General features: G+C 34.4%; 2 protein-coding genes and 1 long non-coding RNA gene across 3 annotated transcripts; 1 reads left to right on the top strand and 2 right to left on the bottom strand.

Annotated features, from left to right (window-relative positions):
* Positions 1-23: 23 nt before the first annotated feature.
* Positions 24-923, bottom strand: LOC148176688 (acyl-coenzyme A thioesterase 13-like). The gene is made up of 3 exons (XM_088033581.1): positions 759-923; positions 466-647; positions 24-252 (listed from the first exon to the last, which is right to left on the bottom strand). Exons 1-3 carry the CDS (start codon positions 837-839, stop codon positions 93-95), a joined length of 423 nt encoding a protein of 140 aa, XP_087889707.1. The 5' UTR covers positions 840-923; the 3' UTR covers positions 24-92.
* Positions 924-1,027: 104 nt separating this feature from the next.
* Positions 1,028-2,517, top strand: LOC148176687 (uncharacterized). The gene is made up of 2 exons (XM_088033577.1): positions 1,028-1,218; positions 1,276-2,517. Exon 2 carries the CDS (start codon positions 1,285-1,287, stop codon positions 2,461-2,463), a length of 1,179 nt encoding a protein of 392 aa, XP_087889703.1. The 5' UTR covers positions 1,028-1,218; positions 1,276-1,284; the 3' UTR covers positions 2,464-2,517.
* Positions 2,518-3,616: 1,099 nt separating this feature from the next.
* LOC148176686 (uncharacterized) lies at positions 3,617-4,447 on the bottom strand. The gene is made up of 3 exons (XR_015770006.1): positions 4,071-4,447; positions 3,922-4,013; positions 3,617-3,868 (listed from the first exon to the last, which is right to left on the bottom strand). It is a non-coding gene; the product is annotated as an uncharacterized LOC148176686 (long non-coding RNA).
* Between the last annotated feature and the right edge of the window lie 11,028 nt (positions 4,448-15,475).

The raw sequence follows: 15,475 nt of genomic DNA, 5'->3' as shown, positions 1-15,475 counted from the left end.
TATGATTTTATGAAATCTAAATATAATTTTTAAGGGCTTTATTGTATTTTCTTGATACCATTCTTACTATAAAAACGTAAATTGCGACTCGTTTACGACTGTAAGATATATTTTGTGTGTGTACCTTTAACTACGACATTTCCAGTCGCTTTATTCTTCAAAATCACATCCAAATACGCCAGATTTTTTCCATGTTTGCTAACAAACGCATCAATGTCTATACAGTCTCCTTTAGAAGCCTTAGTCACACAACTAAAAACAATAACTTTAACCAAATCTAAATATAAATGTTTCTAACATCAAGGGTGCTCATTCACCATTTTGCCGCTCTGTTTTCATTGTGAATGTAACTACAAGTGTGAGTTGAAAAAATCTAAACCCACAGTTGTAGTGAGCGGCAAATTCCTTAGACGTTTCACAGTCACCTTTGATGCAAGAAACATTTTGTAGTAAAATTGAGTTTACCTGAAATGTATGTCGACAGAAACATGTGCGCCCGGAATTTTTGTCATAAGTGCGTAACCGGAAACACAGTCGACAATTGTAGCCGTCATTCCATTATGTAAAAAGCCCTTTGAGTCCACGTGGTCATCGTCGAGTTTCAGTTCAGCGTGACATTTACCTTCGCCAATGGAAATCACGTTTATCTGCAATTTTTGACGCTTAATTTATCATTATCAACTGGGATCGTACGTGACTTTATGATTCCAGAGCTTATTCAATTACATTTTTTTTATTTTTGAGATTTGTTTACCTACCTTTTCTAAAACGCGATCGAATGATTTTCGTCCTCTCATATATTTGAGCACACCTGCGACGTCTTTTATTTTTTCTATCATTGCAAATGAAAAGTTTTACCTTATCGATAGTGTTAACAGAAATGAAGTTATATAACCTCAAGTGATGTAGCAAAAATGATAGTCAAAACAAAATATTGTACAAATATGTCATATTTACATTGTTTTATTTACTTTTTTATGTTTCCGGAAACCGTTTTAAATTACTCAAAATCTTGTTTTTGATTCGCATTTTGAAAATTTGGATGTTTTCCAACAAACAATTTAAAAAAGCCGCCTTTTAGCCCAGCCAACTTTCAGTTTTTTACCCATTACAAACAAGTCCAGTGGAATCTGGATTACGTGGAGTAAAAATTCTTGAAAGTGAGGTTAGTTTCCCACCTCAAAAACTCGTTTTTCTCCGCCTTTTCGTGTACTTCTGGTGAGTATTTCCTCTCTAAACGCCCATTTCTCTATTTAAATGAATAAAAACCAACAGGTATTAAAAATGTCGGTTTTGAAATTCTCCGACGAAATTTTGAGGTTAAACTCGAAGAAGCGGAGCACCCACCGATGCAACTTCTGCAAATTCTGGTCCACGTCGTTGTCCTCGATGGTTATTCACATGCGGCGCCACCGAACCGAGCTCAACTCCTTCAGCTGCGAAGCATCCATAGAATTCTATCGTTGTGACTACTGCGACTTTACCACAAACTTATTGATGACGCTGAAGAAGCACCAACAGGAACAACACGCGCTGAAGCAACAGTTTAAAGAGGAGCGCCGGTACTTCTGTGAGAATTGCCCCTTTTCAAGTTATTTTGCTCTAGATCGGTTGAAACATGCTTGCCCTACAAGTACCAAAATAGAAACTTGCTATGAAGGAGTGTACATAAAAGTCGAAGTTTCCGACGAAGCATATGTTGAAAATAGGGGCCACAGAGGGGAGGTTCGCAACATCCTTTGGCGCAAATGTGGGGAGTGTGACTACAAAACCAAACTAACCTCACATTTGAAGCAACACATAAGATACAAGCATTTGAGTGTCGATCAAGTCCGCTGGTTTCAATGTGATCAATGCGAGTGTCGATCAAAATCCAAATCAAACTTGGCGAAGCACAAAATCGTCAAACATTTAAGCGACAAGGAGATAAAGTGGTTTAAATGTGATAAATGCGAGTACAAGGCGAAACTAAAATCGTGGCTGATGCGACACGTGAAACTCGTCCATTCCAACGACTTTAAATGGTTTTGTTGCGACAGCTGCGATTTTCGAGCGAAGGAAAAAACGATGGTCTCACTCCACAGGATACGGAAACATCTACGAAACGACGAGATCGAGTGGTACGAATGTGATAAATGTTTCTACAAAGGGAAGTTAAAAGCGTCGCTCACCCGCCATATGAAAATGCGGCACGCCGATAAAAACGAGACCCAGACGTGGGAGTGTGGGATTTGCGACTTTAAAGCGACGACGAAAGCTGGTTTGACTGATCATATCAACTTGAGACATGCAACACATAGTGAGATGCAAAAGTGGAGTTGTAAAGTTGAACGGCGGTCGAAGAAACATTTGCACTTGGAAGATCACACGTACGCGAAGAGTAAACGTTTGAATGTGATCAGTGGTCTTACGGAACACGATCTGGAGAGGATCAGGAAGTCGCATAGTTTTTTAAGGAGGTGACGACACTTGTAGGATTTTGGAATTAAGTTAACAATAAACAGTGTACAATTTAAATGTGTTTTTTTCGATATACAGGTGTCCGGAAAGTGGCGCACCATCTTGCGGACTCTATTTTCGCAGGAGGACTAAAATATAATTAGGAAAATGGCAACATTGCTGAACTTTTCCCCAATAATTTTAATTTTTAATATTCAAGGCCATAGTAACGTTGCTGTTAGTCAAGTCGGTTCATGAACGAGTAATGTAACTATGGTTTCATGTGAACGATGCCACACTGATCAAGATTGTTGATTCAAAAATCTTGCTAACAGTTTTCAGGCATTTCTTACTACAAAATTTTCCATTTTTTTTGCACCATGCCTTTGCGCAAAATGTCCTTTAGGTAACAAATTCATTTGAACCAAAAATGATTGCACTGAAATCGTTAATTTTGGCATTAAACTTTTCCTCTTCAACCCATCATATCTCGAAAAATTGAAGACATGATTTTTTTTAACATTTTTCCGGTATCACGGTGGTGCGCGACTTTCCGGACAGAGGCGATTTGTTTACAAACATGTTTTATTTAGTAGTCAAAAAAACATCCACACCACGTAGTACAAATCTTTTTTCTACGACCGTTTAATAATATTTCCATTATTTCAACTTTTTCGATTCATAATGTTATTTGTTACCTATATTTCAAGAATGTGAATAATTAATTCATAGTTCACGGCCTTCAGCCAATCATAGGTGGGGATTTTTATAATTCACTGATGCACTAATCACTAAACCAATAAAAAAGCCTTGGGTCGTTGCTATGACAATTTGCATTATTCAAATCGTCCGCGCTCATGCTAACCTATCACAGAAAAGAAGTAGCGTTACCATGGTCAACTCCTTCATCTAAGACCTTAGATGAAGGAGTAAATAGATAGCCCACTCTATAGTAAATTTTCGGAAATGACGCGCGGAGGCGACATCTATAAAAAAGTCACAGAAGTTTTACTTATTCCCGAAGACACAAACCAGCTACCTTAGATAAGACACGAACCACTGTGGGCATTTTTTCACTGGTTGTAATAATTTAATTTCAATTGAAAACGCTATTTCAATGTAACATATTTATTATACAATTATACATAGAAACATAAATCACAATAAATACCCAACATATAAATACATATTACAACGATTCATAAGCATACCTATTTTTTTGTAGTACTCGCGACGTTGAAAATGTATGTTTCAATAACGATTGCAGAAGCAAAATTTCACAAGAGTGTCCCCAAACATTGATGTTTAAGATGTTGGAATGTTTTCACTTAAAAAGAGCTGAATTTTCAATATTCCACATACTCTTCATAAAGGTTTCTTGAATTGTGTTGAACTCTTAATTCTGGTTGTTGCATCTTTTCTATTGTATCTAAAATACAATTATTTGTAATATTAACTAAAGTTTAACAATGTTAAATTTACCAAATAATTTTTCTGAAGTGTTGCAAGTTGGTGCATCTCTGGTAAAAAATGAAAATAGCTGGTCTCTTTATTAGACTCCAGTGTAAATAATTCTACAAATTAATAAATAATTGAAATATGCATATACATTTTAGATTAATAATACTCACCGATCGTAGCTTGGTATTAAATATGGTCATTCCTGAACTAATTATTAAATAAATTCAGTTCTATTGCAACAACAAAACAAGATGACCAGTGTAACTTTAACCGTTCTTATAAACTTCAACACTACAACTGAAGAAAACTCGAGAAAAAACTAAAAACTTAAAATTCAACACAACACATGTTAAAACTTTCCGTTGAACAAAACATAAACATTGTATTTGTTTCTCTTTTTGAATTATATGCATCCTCCTCAATTAAGGTAAATTAGAAATCTGTATTCTTTCATCATCAAAATTGCAAAACTTATGTGACTTAAACACAGAGTCCGCCACCGTCGATCAATCTCCACAAGGTACCACAAGGGTCTATAGAGTGACGCCCCCGTGATCTAAGACCATGGTGTCGTTGATTCTCGTGATCTGATGTTGTTTACAATTTCACGGTCTAAATATAAGAATTGCAGTGAACTACAGACAGTACAGAGGACTTTGGAATTCCTGTCGTACACTATTTTGCCGTTTTGTTTTCATAGTGAATATAACTATCTTAAACATTATTTTTTGTTACTTACTTCAATGACGTTTTAGTTACGGTTTTGTGCCCAAGTTTTCGATTTTCATGTTTTAAACCACAATTCGAACAGTTTATTTCTCAAAACTTACTTTGCTTCATCTTTGAGGTTAACTGCAATTGTCAGTTGACAAATCGAAACCCACATTTGTAATGAGCGGCACATTTCTTTGACATTTCATAGCCACCCTTGATGCTAGAAACATTTATAAATACGTTGTTTAAAAAAAATGGATAGTGATGATAGTGATTTAGAAAATTGTGCTCTTGTTCAAATGTTCATTTGTAAAAATTTAATTACACTACTTGGTCGTAGAAAATAGTATATTATTATCCACTTTTCATCAAATTAGACTTAAATCTTTTTGTATTTTCGATAAATTCCTAATTTAACCAAAAGTGTCAATCAAAATGCAAACTAACTTATTTTGACACCCCCCCCCCCCCCCACGCTAAATTAGTACCAACTTTGATGAAAACCCCTAACTTGCCAGTACACTCAGCTCTCATATAACCTTCCGCCTCTAAAATTGGGACCTTTTATACTCCTTGTTAAGAACCATCGACTTTAACTTAATAACCTAGATGGTGCAAAGTTCCCGCCATGATGTTCCTACTCACCAGCCATATTGAAAATAGTGGATTCAAATTTTTAGGCAACCCGCAATTTTCAAGGGTAATGTTTTACTCTAAGTTTAAATAAACCACCGAAAATAGTCTAAAGAAACATGCAAAATTTGATAAATTATGACTAAAGTTGTATACAAAACAACCAAAACAATAAAGAAGACCAAAATAATAAAGAAGAGTTTTAATTAAAAACTAGGTTGTAGTGTCCCACTTCAAATTCAAATTTCAAACTTTTCGCGCCACAACGACCGCAGGGATTTTTGCGTTAAGAAGTTGGTGGACTGGGTAGTTCGCCGCCGCCACAGCGGAGGAGGCGGGAGACGCCGGAGGCGAGTCATTCTGGGTACGACTTCGGGACTACCAAGGTGTTGTGCTATCGAGTGCGTTTCGCCAAATTTTTCCAAGTGTTAATTTTAATTCCTATTTTGTTTTAATTTTTCATTTTTGTGTTTTGTTAGTTTGTAGTTTGTCAAAACATTTTAAACGTTTTTTTTTTAACAGATTAATTTTAACGGGAGTGTAGTGTTATTTTAGGGCTTCTTGAAGAAGCACTTGTGTGTTGTCACCATTTGGTATGTAATAATTTTTGTCATTTGTTGTTTTAATAAGGAAGTCACTCCGGATTCATGTAAAGTAGCTATTTTCTGCACAATTCTAAAGTAACGCGTTTTTCCGCTGACGTAAGCGTCTGGATTCAATCAGTGTTCGCCCACCGTCCGATAAGACACGTGCAGAAGCAGTTTAGATTCGTGGAAACCCGATACTTTTGGGAACTTGAATTTTATTCGATTCTGCTCAAGGAATTTATACTGTTGAGTTCGAAGGATTAAAAATAGAATAGGATTTTAAAGAAATTGTGAAATACATCAAATTAACTGGGAATGTCTTTTTGGATCGCTCTGTGTCATTCGTGAGCAAAAACGAGTACATTTTTCCTAAAGTCCACGACTTTCTCTTCCATTGTATTTTATTGAAACTGAAACCGAAAATTTATATGTTTATGTATTTTATGTATGTCCCTTGTTTTCTTAGCTGCTCTGTACTTGTCCGAACCCAATTCTCCTTTCTAGATTTTCTTCGTCACAAAAGACTCAACATAACAAACAGCCTCTCGCGTTAATGTTAGTATGTTCTTTTTAGAGTGTGATCAATTCAAAATTAAACTTTGATTTTTGACTTTCAAAAACCCTCCAGTGCTGGAAGCTTGTTACGTGGGACTCGCGGGGTAGTCAGGGTTCACCTAACTAGCGGGTCTTCCGCGGGTGAGATGTTGGTTACTCTTAATCTGGCCATAATTTGTTAGTACTCTCGATAAGACACCGCCTGTACTATGCTTGCGGAATAGGAAAGATTGTCTTCGGGTCTTCCGAAAACATAATCTCGTCCTGTTTCTGTGTGTCGCCTTTGAAAATAATTATCTTTTATTAATGTTTATTGATAAATTGTGTGTACATATCTACTTGGTAAATTGTGTTGTTTTTCATTGTTATTTTGTTTTCAATAATTTTTGTAGTTTGATCACACTCACAACAGAGCGAATGGGAGATTTTTGTAGTTCTTTTGATGTAATTCACTTTCCGTTAGTTTGTTTATTGCATTTTTGTACCGAAACGTTTCTTTGTAAAGTGACTTCTTTTGACATTAAAGATTATTAAGAATTTTGTGACATGATCAGTCCGTCTGTTCAAATACTTGTAATTCTTGAACAATTAGCTGTAAAATTTAAATCAAAACCATTCAAACTTTTAAAGTCTGAATAAAACAAGTTAAACCACATTTGGTCTGGTGTATTTTTATTTCTTTGTGTTGGTACGCTCTTCCCAAAAGACGATGCCCTGCTTTGTATCCAACGAACATCCGCCTTCACAACACAACGTAGGTCCTAGCCGTTTCAGACGATCACGATTTTCGGCCATTTTATTTATTTTAAATTTCGCGGTTCTCGAGTTTGGCGGTTCATTTGAATTTTGGCGGAGATGGGTTACAGATCATTACAAGGTTTTATTTAACCATTTTAAAAATTTTCAAAGCTGATCACTTCTACAATTTTAAATTATTTTTATACATTAAAATTATACATTATACATTATAAAAACTACAAACCATTTAGTATTTACACTCATTATTATTAGATTACGATAAAATAGAACTAGTTTATCAAAAATCACTGAGAATTCTACAACAAAGAAAAGAAAACAGACTACCATTGACTTCTTACAAATAAATTATTATTTAACTCATTATTTTAATATAATATTTTAATGCCATCGTTAAAAAAACATCTTAGAAAAGTTATAATAACATTTTTTTTACCTTTTAAAATGTAAAACAAATTTTGCAATATAGGCAACATTTGATACGCCGGTGTATCAGATTTATATCATTGCATACACAAATGCTATTTCCAAGATGGCCCATGCTTGGAACACGGATTTCTACCCCCACCACCAGCTTTTCACCGTCTAGGTATGTTATAACATGTCACTGTTAAGAACCTATACCTCCGTGCAAATTTTAGTGGCGGAAGGTGTATGTGAGCGCGCAGTGTATGTAGACTTTAGGGTAATTAGCGGCCGTTGGCAATATGTTTAAAGTGGGGTAGAGTGGGGCACTGTCAAAATAAATTTGTTTACTATAACCTGAAAAGTTTTTAATTTTATGTAATTTCACGTAGAATTCGCGTATGCACTCTGATGAGTTGGTTCAAAAACAATCCACGGTAGAGCCTTTCTACATCCGGAGTTTCACTACAAGTAGAAAAAAGTAGAAAAAGTCAAGGCACGTGCGCCTAAAAAAACCATCATTTTTCATTTTTTACTGCTGTACTGAACATATATCAGCAATCAGTGACAAGTTCAAATTAGTTTCCAATATTTTGGAAGTTGAAATTTATATCATCTATTGACTCTGGCGATGTCTTTTACAAAAACGAGGACTGTTTCTTGAAATTACGACCAAGGTACTGCTGGTACTATCTTCATTCGATTCATGCGATTAATACGAACAACGAACTAGAAGAACTTGCTTAAGTGGTAATGATAACCATTTCGTATATCGAGCTACTTTACACTTTCTAGGTTTAACAAAAAACTATGCAACTATTCAAGTTTTTGTCAAAATTCGGAACTTCCTAATTTGTATTAACAGGCATTATCACATTTCAAACTGTTCATTGTAAACAACAGCACCACTACATTTGTATTCTTAATAAATGTCTCGTCTACCTAGTTTGTTGTGAGGTTAAAGTCCTAAACTTTTAATCACAATGGAATAAAAAGCAATACCACTTTATTTTTAATGCAATTCATCGAAAATTGATAAACTTCATCGTTGTTATTAGTTCTGTCAAGCGCCTGTCATCTGATGACAAGATGATGACAACACCAGTGTCAACATACAGTCGTAAAACTACCCTTTCACAGTACAACCCAATACATAAATTCTGTCAAATTTCGTGTACAGTCCCAAAATTTGGACGAATAATGACCTTGAAATGTGGTATTCAAAATAAATGAGGTGTAGGTAATAAATGAAGTTTATGCGTCAACGCATGTGGATGAAGTTGGCGATGGTCTAGGTTTAAGTTTAAGAGTTTTAAATCGTCAAATTTCCAGGTTTCGCTGCTTTTATGCCTATCTTCAGAGTAGTAGAAGTTTACCCAGTGGCCAAATATTTAAAGGACATCAGGTCTGAAATAGGCATTGTCGAGGTTTCTTTTTCGACTTATCAAGGTTGTCAGGTTTAGGTTTTAAAGTATAGCTTCTAGAAATGCTTAGATGTTTAGTTCTGCTCTAGTCTAGAATTATACAATGTGTTTAAAAACGTTTCTAGCATGAAAGGTGGCTGAAATGTCAAAGAAATTTGCCGCTCATTACAAAAGCGGGTTTAAATTTTTCAACTGACATTTGTAGTTGACCTCAATGATGAAGAAAAGCTGGTTTAAAAAAAACGTTCTAGTTGGGCTTTGAAGCCTGAATATCAAAAACTTGGACTCAAAACCGTAACTAAAACAGACAATTTAAATAATTTTGGACATAATTATATTCATTATCAAAACAAAGCGGCATAATAGTGTATGACAGGAATTCCAGAGCCACCCTTGATGCTAGATACATTTATAAACACCGAGCTTGTCTTATCTGCCGACTACAGTGCTGCCGACCTAGTGTATGAAATTTTATCAAAAATTTATATACCTAAAACAATAAGAGATTATTATCTGACCTATAAATAACAATGACAAATTTTAACAAATTAATCTAATTAGAGGCCCGATTTCTAAATATTGTGCGGTAAAGTGTATAAAACGTATTTATTTTTTATCAAGGTCACAATTGGGCCAAATTTTGGGACTGTACACAAACTTTGACAAAACTCATGAGTTAGAATTTTGTTTTTTTTGGTGAATTTTTCAATAATTGATCACCGGAAAAGTTTTGTTTACTAACTCTATGGTTAATGGGCGAATAATAATCTTGCATATTAACGGCACGCACTAGGTGCGTGCCGGTTAAAATCGCTCAATTATTAATCGCTTTCTTTAACCAACTTGTTTGTTAAATAGCTATAAACGTAGTACAGAGCGAAAATTAAGTTACAATAAGCCACAATTAATTACACACTTTTTGTCATTTAATTTACGCAATAAAAATATCTTTCAACTGAAACTGAATCAAAATTATAACATACATGCTAACAGCACCAACCATCTGCAACAGAAACTATAATTAGACATACTTAAGCACAATTACAACGATCACCTTGTGACACAAGCTCCAATCTAACTTAAAAAACCCATTTATATCCAACGCAAGCTTGCAGTGCAAAGTTCGTACAGAAAGCAATGGCAAATATCGCAATTGTTTGACCATCGAGTCTCCATGTTTATTCCAAATGATGTGGGCAAAAGTTTCCAGTTCGTTGCCGACTTCTTCTACTTTACTACTTTTGAAAATAACAACAATCAACCACAATATGTTGAAAAAGATGTAGATGAAATTGTTTATGCTTCTGGTGCTTGCCACCTGGCCGTGAACCACCAGGAAGATGATGGTGTACGAAGTTTCTACCATGTCTATGAACAACAAAGCCATTCCTACAAGAATCGTGATGGAGAACTCTTTAAGAATCTCGTTTGTTAATAGCACGAGCTTGTAATGTGAGTGTGATAGCATCTGGACAAGTGTCATATCAAAATTTAGAGAGTTGCGTCTTATTATAGACACTCTTTGAGAATATGAGTTGATAACAGTCAATTTCAAGTGACAATTTATAGTGTGCATTTTATCACACACGTGGTAAAGTACTTCGTTTAAAAACAAAGCATCAAAAGCACTGAGAATGCACGGAAACACGAAGTAAATCGCAGAATGGAAAGTAATATCTCTAAAGATAGTAGAAACAATTATTAGAACAAGAAATCCAACCACACTCATGTCCCACCAATAATATCTTTGTACATAACGTGTCTCCACGCACAATTCTGTTTTTCTCACTCTATGAAACAACAGTTTGAGTCTGTTGGCTCTTTTGTAAAAAAACACAGCAAAAATGGTCACAGAAATGATGTTGCTGCTGTTGATAATAAAGTTGATGAAGTTGAAGACTTTCGTTTTGGTTTGGGTGGTAATATTGTGGAAATAACAGATGTAAATAAAGTATAAGTATGAAATGATGCACCACAAACGTGGCGTTAAGTTGTTGGTGCTACTGTCGGAGAACTGGAGGATTCCCAGAATTCTGTAAATTAATAAGAGAAGAGGCGGAGTTGACTCGAAGAGTTTGGGTGACATTTTAGGTCAAACTGATGGTTTTAATAATCAGTTAATAATGTTTACGAACAATTGTGTCAACGTTGATCTAATTTATTACATTGCTTATTAATTAATCAAGTTAAAGGACACTTTGAAATTAAAAAGTGTGTTGGTAACACTGCTCTCTCAAATCCTAAACTGTATTAACACAATGACGTGGGTTGCCAAAGCCGTTATGATCTACAAAAAATATATATTTGAGTTAAAAGTGACAATGAACACTCACGATAAATAATAAGGTCCTGTCTAAAGGAAAGAAGCCCATCACAGACAGCTTCATCTTCGTATTGACCATCCGTAAGGCGACCAATTGGAGGTGAAGAACGCCATCGCCTATGTCATTTTCACAAGTCAAGTTCCAAATGTCGTGAACGTAGCCGCTTGATTTGTCAGCCTGGAATTTAAAAATGACACCAGACAAAATTACCAAAAGTTGGCGACAGTGGAATAAATGGGCAGCTGACGCTTCTAATGTCAAAAGTTTAATTTCAAAGTTTCGATTAGAATTTGATTTTGTACAAGAAAAATTAAGGAAACTGATAATTTCTACATTGAAAAGTATCAACTAGATCTTTCCTTAGATAACCTAAAATAAAATTTTACCAAAAATCTAGAGTAATTTGATTTTTATGTTTAGTGAATGGATACCACAGTCGGTTAGGGTTGCAGTTGTCCACTTCGACACTTATTTCTTTATTTAAAGTTGGAATTTTGATGAAGTAGCTTTAGAAATTTTAAGATTACAAGGTTGTCCCCCAGAATTTGACATGAAATTTACGGCCAAAGTGTCCATTGCAGTACATTGACAGAACTTCCACGATTGTCTTTTGTACCCCAAAACCTAATTTACACCACCCTTGCAACAGGAACAAATAACACGATGAAAAATTTATTATTTATGACCTTGGGGAGACATTTACAATTTACTTCCACAGTTGTTTCTCTATTTAAGGTTGGAATCTTGATCAACTTTGGAAATTGTAAGATGGCAAGATTGGCACCATTGTTCCCCAGAATTTGACATTTTTGTCATGAAATTTGTTGTGCATCAAGATTATGTAATTAACTAGTGCAAGCCCTTAAAGAAGTTCCAAGTGAAGTGAAAGTTCCCTCGGATGCGATTGCTGTTCAAAAACGGTAAGAAACAAATTCAATTTCGAGACAACGATCGTATTTTGTACCTCAAATGTCAAATTGAAACATTTGCAACAGGAACGAATTAAACTATGAAAATTTAAAAATTTGTGACCTTGCTGGTGGACATTCGTAAGTGTAGAGCTCATTACCATCAGTCCACTCATTAAAAAGTAAAATTGGCAGCACCCCCTAGCAATTTTTATCGCCAACAGTTGTCAACAAAACGTTTGACTTTGACGCAACTGTAATTTGCATAGAAGCTAATCGTCTTGGGTAAGTTTACTAAAACTTGTTAAATCGTCATTAAATCTCTTTTGGAACAAATCATTAACCTCAAAAATCGCTATATTAAAGCCTGATTTACACCCAATTGCAGGTGGCCTAATAGCAATAGTTAAACAGTACCTCTTCTTTGACGACAGTCCACACCCGAATTTTATAATAAATCCAGAAGAAATACCAAAGCAACACTAAAATCTGAGTGTTATAAAACTGTTGAATAACTGGTGTCAAATGAAATCCCGTAAAAATGATATAATAGATCTCGTTGGTGGTAATAACGAACCAACCAAAAGTCCCAATGAGAATTGTGGGTGCGAAAATCTCGTTCGCTTGGTTCAGTGTAGCCACCAGTTTGCAGTAAAAATGGGACAAGTCGTCGACACGTTTGATTCGCTTCATTGTTCGTACACTTCTCAGTTGTTCGTTGACTGACTGAAACTTGAGCCTCAAGTCGTTTAGAATGATGTCCATGAACATAATGTCCAGTCCGGAAACTACAGGACTCAAATAGTAAAACATTTCATCACTCACGTTGGTCAACACACCGGGACCAGAAATCAATAAAAACAAATTGACGAAAATTAATAAAAACAAAACTGATCTGCACAGAGACTTGGAATTGGTGGTGTCAATTTGTCGGACCAAAGCGTCGATTTTGCCTGTTCTTGAATAAAACATGACGAAATGGGAGGATGACGATATGAATCCTCCAAGAAGAGCCATCCAGTCGGAGTATTTCAAAATATTGGTTTCCTGGACGTAGTGAATGGAATTGAATCTGGAGAATATATGAAAGGTAAAGTAAAAGTAGCAAGACCAGAAAGGAACTGGAAGAAATTTGAAGATTTTTCCATGAGGATTTTGCAACACTCCAAATATTTGGAACAGGTAACGTAACCATAGTGGTAACTGCATGACAACGAAATTGATGAGTTATTGTTTGGTTTTGTGTAGTGGCATTAGGTCTGTTTGTTCTGTAGTCATCAAATAATTAAATGAATTTTTTATGTAATTGGTTATGACTCTCTGTCAAATATTTGATGTCAGCCAACTCTGTAGACAAAGAATTCAATTAATCATTCTGTACAAGGGTGGCTTTGGAATTTCTGTCATATATTATTTGCCGCCTTGTTTTCATGGATTGCGGGCACTACCGCCTGTAAAGTATGCAACCTCCCACTCTGGAGGATCAACAAACTGTGCCGGTCCATTTAAATACCATTGAACATATTGTTTCGGTGCAGTAATTAATTATTTTTGTGTTGTAGTTGAGTTGTAAATTCTTAAAATGTATTGGCTAAATGATACTTTGATCAGCGAATGGTAAAAGTTTAATTTCAGTAAGAATACAAGCTGGTAATTGTTAATTTTTGGCATATTAAGTTGAATTTTGGTAAAAAATTCTTTAGGGATATTTATATGCAACTTGCAACTTTAAATTGTAAAATCCGTGACGATACTAAGTACATTTTATCGTGATTTACTTTGCTCTCGGAATATCTCTAAAATTTAGGTATTATCCGAAGAGAAGTTGCTCAGAATCAAGTTTAAAATTTATTTATACCAAATGAGGAGTTTGTTTTTAAACGAAAAGTTTCCAATTTTTATTTTATTACATACATACGTTCTTTCTAGCAGTAATATACAATAAGAATTGGCGAACCAAAATGAGAGATGTATTCTTTAGTACACATACAATGTTGTCCATGCTCTTTTACACAATTTTAAAACACTATAATTCAACTTTAAATTTTGAGTAAGTACCTACTCAGTATGAGTATGATGCGAATCAAAAAAATAAACAAAATTATTTATTTAGCGGAAATAAACAACAATAATATTTTATTATCAATTAATAATTAAGGACCGGATTTAAATATTTTTATATTTAAAAAAAATTCAAATAAGAATTTTAAGTTGAAATTTTGTAAGGAATGTATTCTGAGCAACTTTTCTTAAAAATTCAAGATGCGAAGCAAAAATTCACTTTAACTCGTTGAATAATCTATCATTTTCATTTTTTTTTAAATTAACGAAGATAAAAGTTTATTCATTTAACCCTTTAACTGTTGGAAACGTATATGTATTCAGGGTCCGGCAACACTTGTGTCCACCCCCAAAATCGTCTTTACTTTTAAAGATAAAATTTTGAAAATTTACATACGCTCATAGTTGACAAACCGGACCCTGTATAGGTTTTGCCATTTTTCTCCGAAAATGCAATTGATAAGAATTTGAAATTTTGGGGACGAAAGTAAGCGGATAAGACGAATCGAATAAATAGATTCACATTTACGTGACGCTTTCGGTTATGCCACAAGTGGCAGTCAACTTGCTTATTTTAAATAGAACACCCTATATTTTATTGCATTTTTGAATTCTATATACAAATTAAAGATCACTTTCTATATACGGCGCTATACCTAATTACTGAAATATCTGAAATATCTCGATTTTTCAAAAAAAATTAATTAAATTTGCATTACAAAAATAAAATATATTTCTACAAGCATTTGTGAGAATTTTTTTTTTCTATTAGACCAGCAAATTTGTTTATAAAAGATCCGCATAAAATTGAATTGTCACCATTCCAAAGCATGCTTAAAAAAAATTAAAACAAAAGAGTAAAATCATTTCTTTTTCCGTATTTTTAGTAGGAAATAGGTGTCCAATACATAAAGTAAATGCAAAATTTCATTGTACGTTTGAATTGTGCTTATTTCCAATTAACGGGGCGATGCACGCCATATATAAAGTCACCGTTAATTTAGATGTACAATCTGCAATAATAAATGGGGTGTTTCAAATAATCAAATTGACTACTACTTCCGGCATAACCAAAAGTATCACAAATATGATATATGATGATATATTATTTGATTTTATCTTTATATTTTGTTCCATTTTAACTTTACATCGTATTCGTGTATATGTAATATATTGTTAAGTGTTTGTAAAATTGGTTTGTTGACGTG

The sequence above is a fragment of the Gnatocerus cornutus genome, chromosome 4, assembly GCF_029298725.1.
Source record: "Gnatocerus cornutus isolate USDA-ARS CGAHR chromosome 4, icGnaCorn1.1, whole genome shotgun sequence".
Taxonomy (NCBI): Eukaryota; Metazoa; Arthropoda; class Insecta; order Coleoptera; family Tenebrionidae; genus Gnatocerus; species Gnatocerus cornutus.
Note: the sequence above shows the minus strand (reverse complement) of the source record. Positions and strands in the feature narration are given on the sequence as shown.

Excerpts from the sequence above, each read along its gene's own strand:
- LOC148176687 (XM_088033577.1), top strand. The coding sequence starts at position 1,285 with ATGTCGGTTTTGAAATTCTCCGACGAAATTTTGAGGTTAAACTCGAAG.
- LOC148176688 (XM_088033581.1), bottom strand. The coding sequence starts at position 839 with ATGATAGAAAAAATAAAAGACGTCGCAGGTGTGCTCAAATATATGAGA. Across the intron at positions 648-758 it reads TCGATCGCGTTTTAGAAAAG|ATAAACGTGATTTCCATTGG; the intron begins GTAGGTAAACAA and ends CAAAAATTGCAG. Across the intron at positions 253-465 it reads TCTGTCGACATACATTTCAG|TTGTGTGACTAAGGCTTCTA; the intron begins GTAAACTCAATT and ends TATTGTTTTTAG.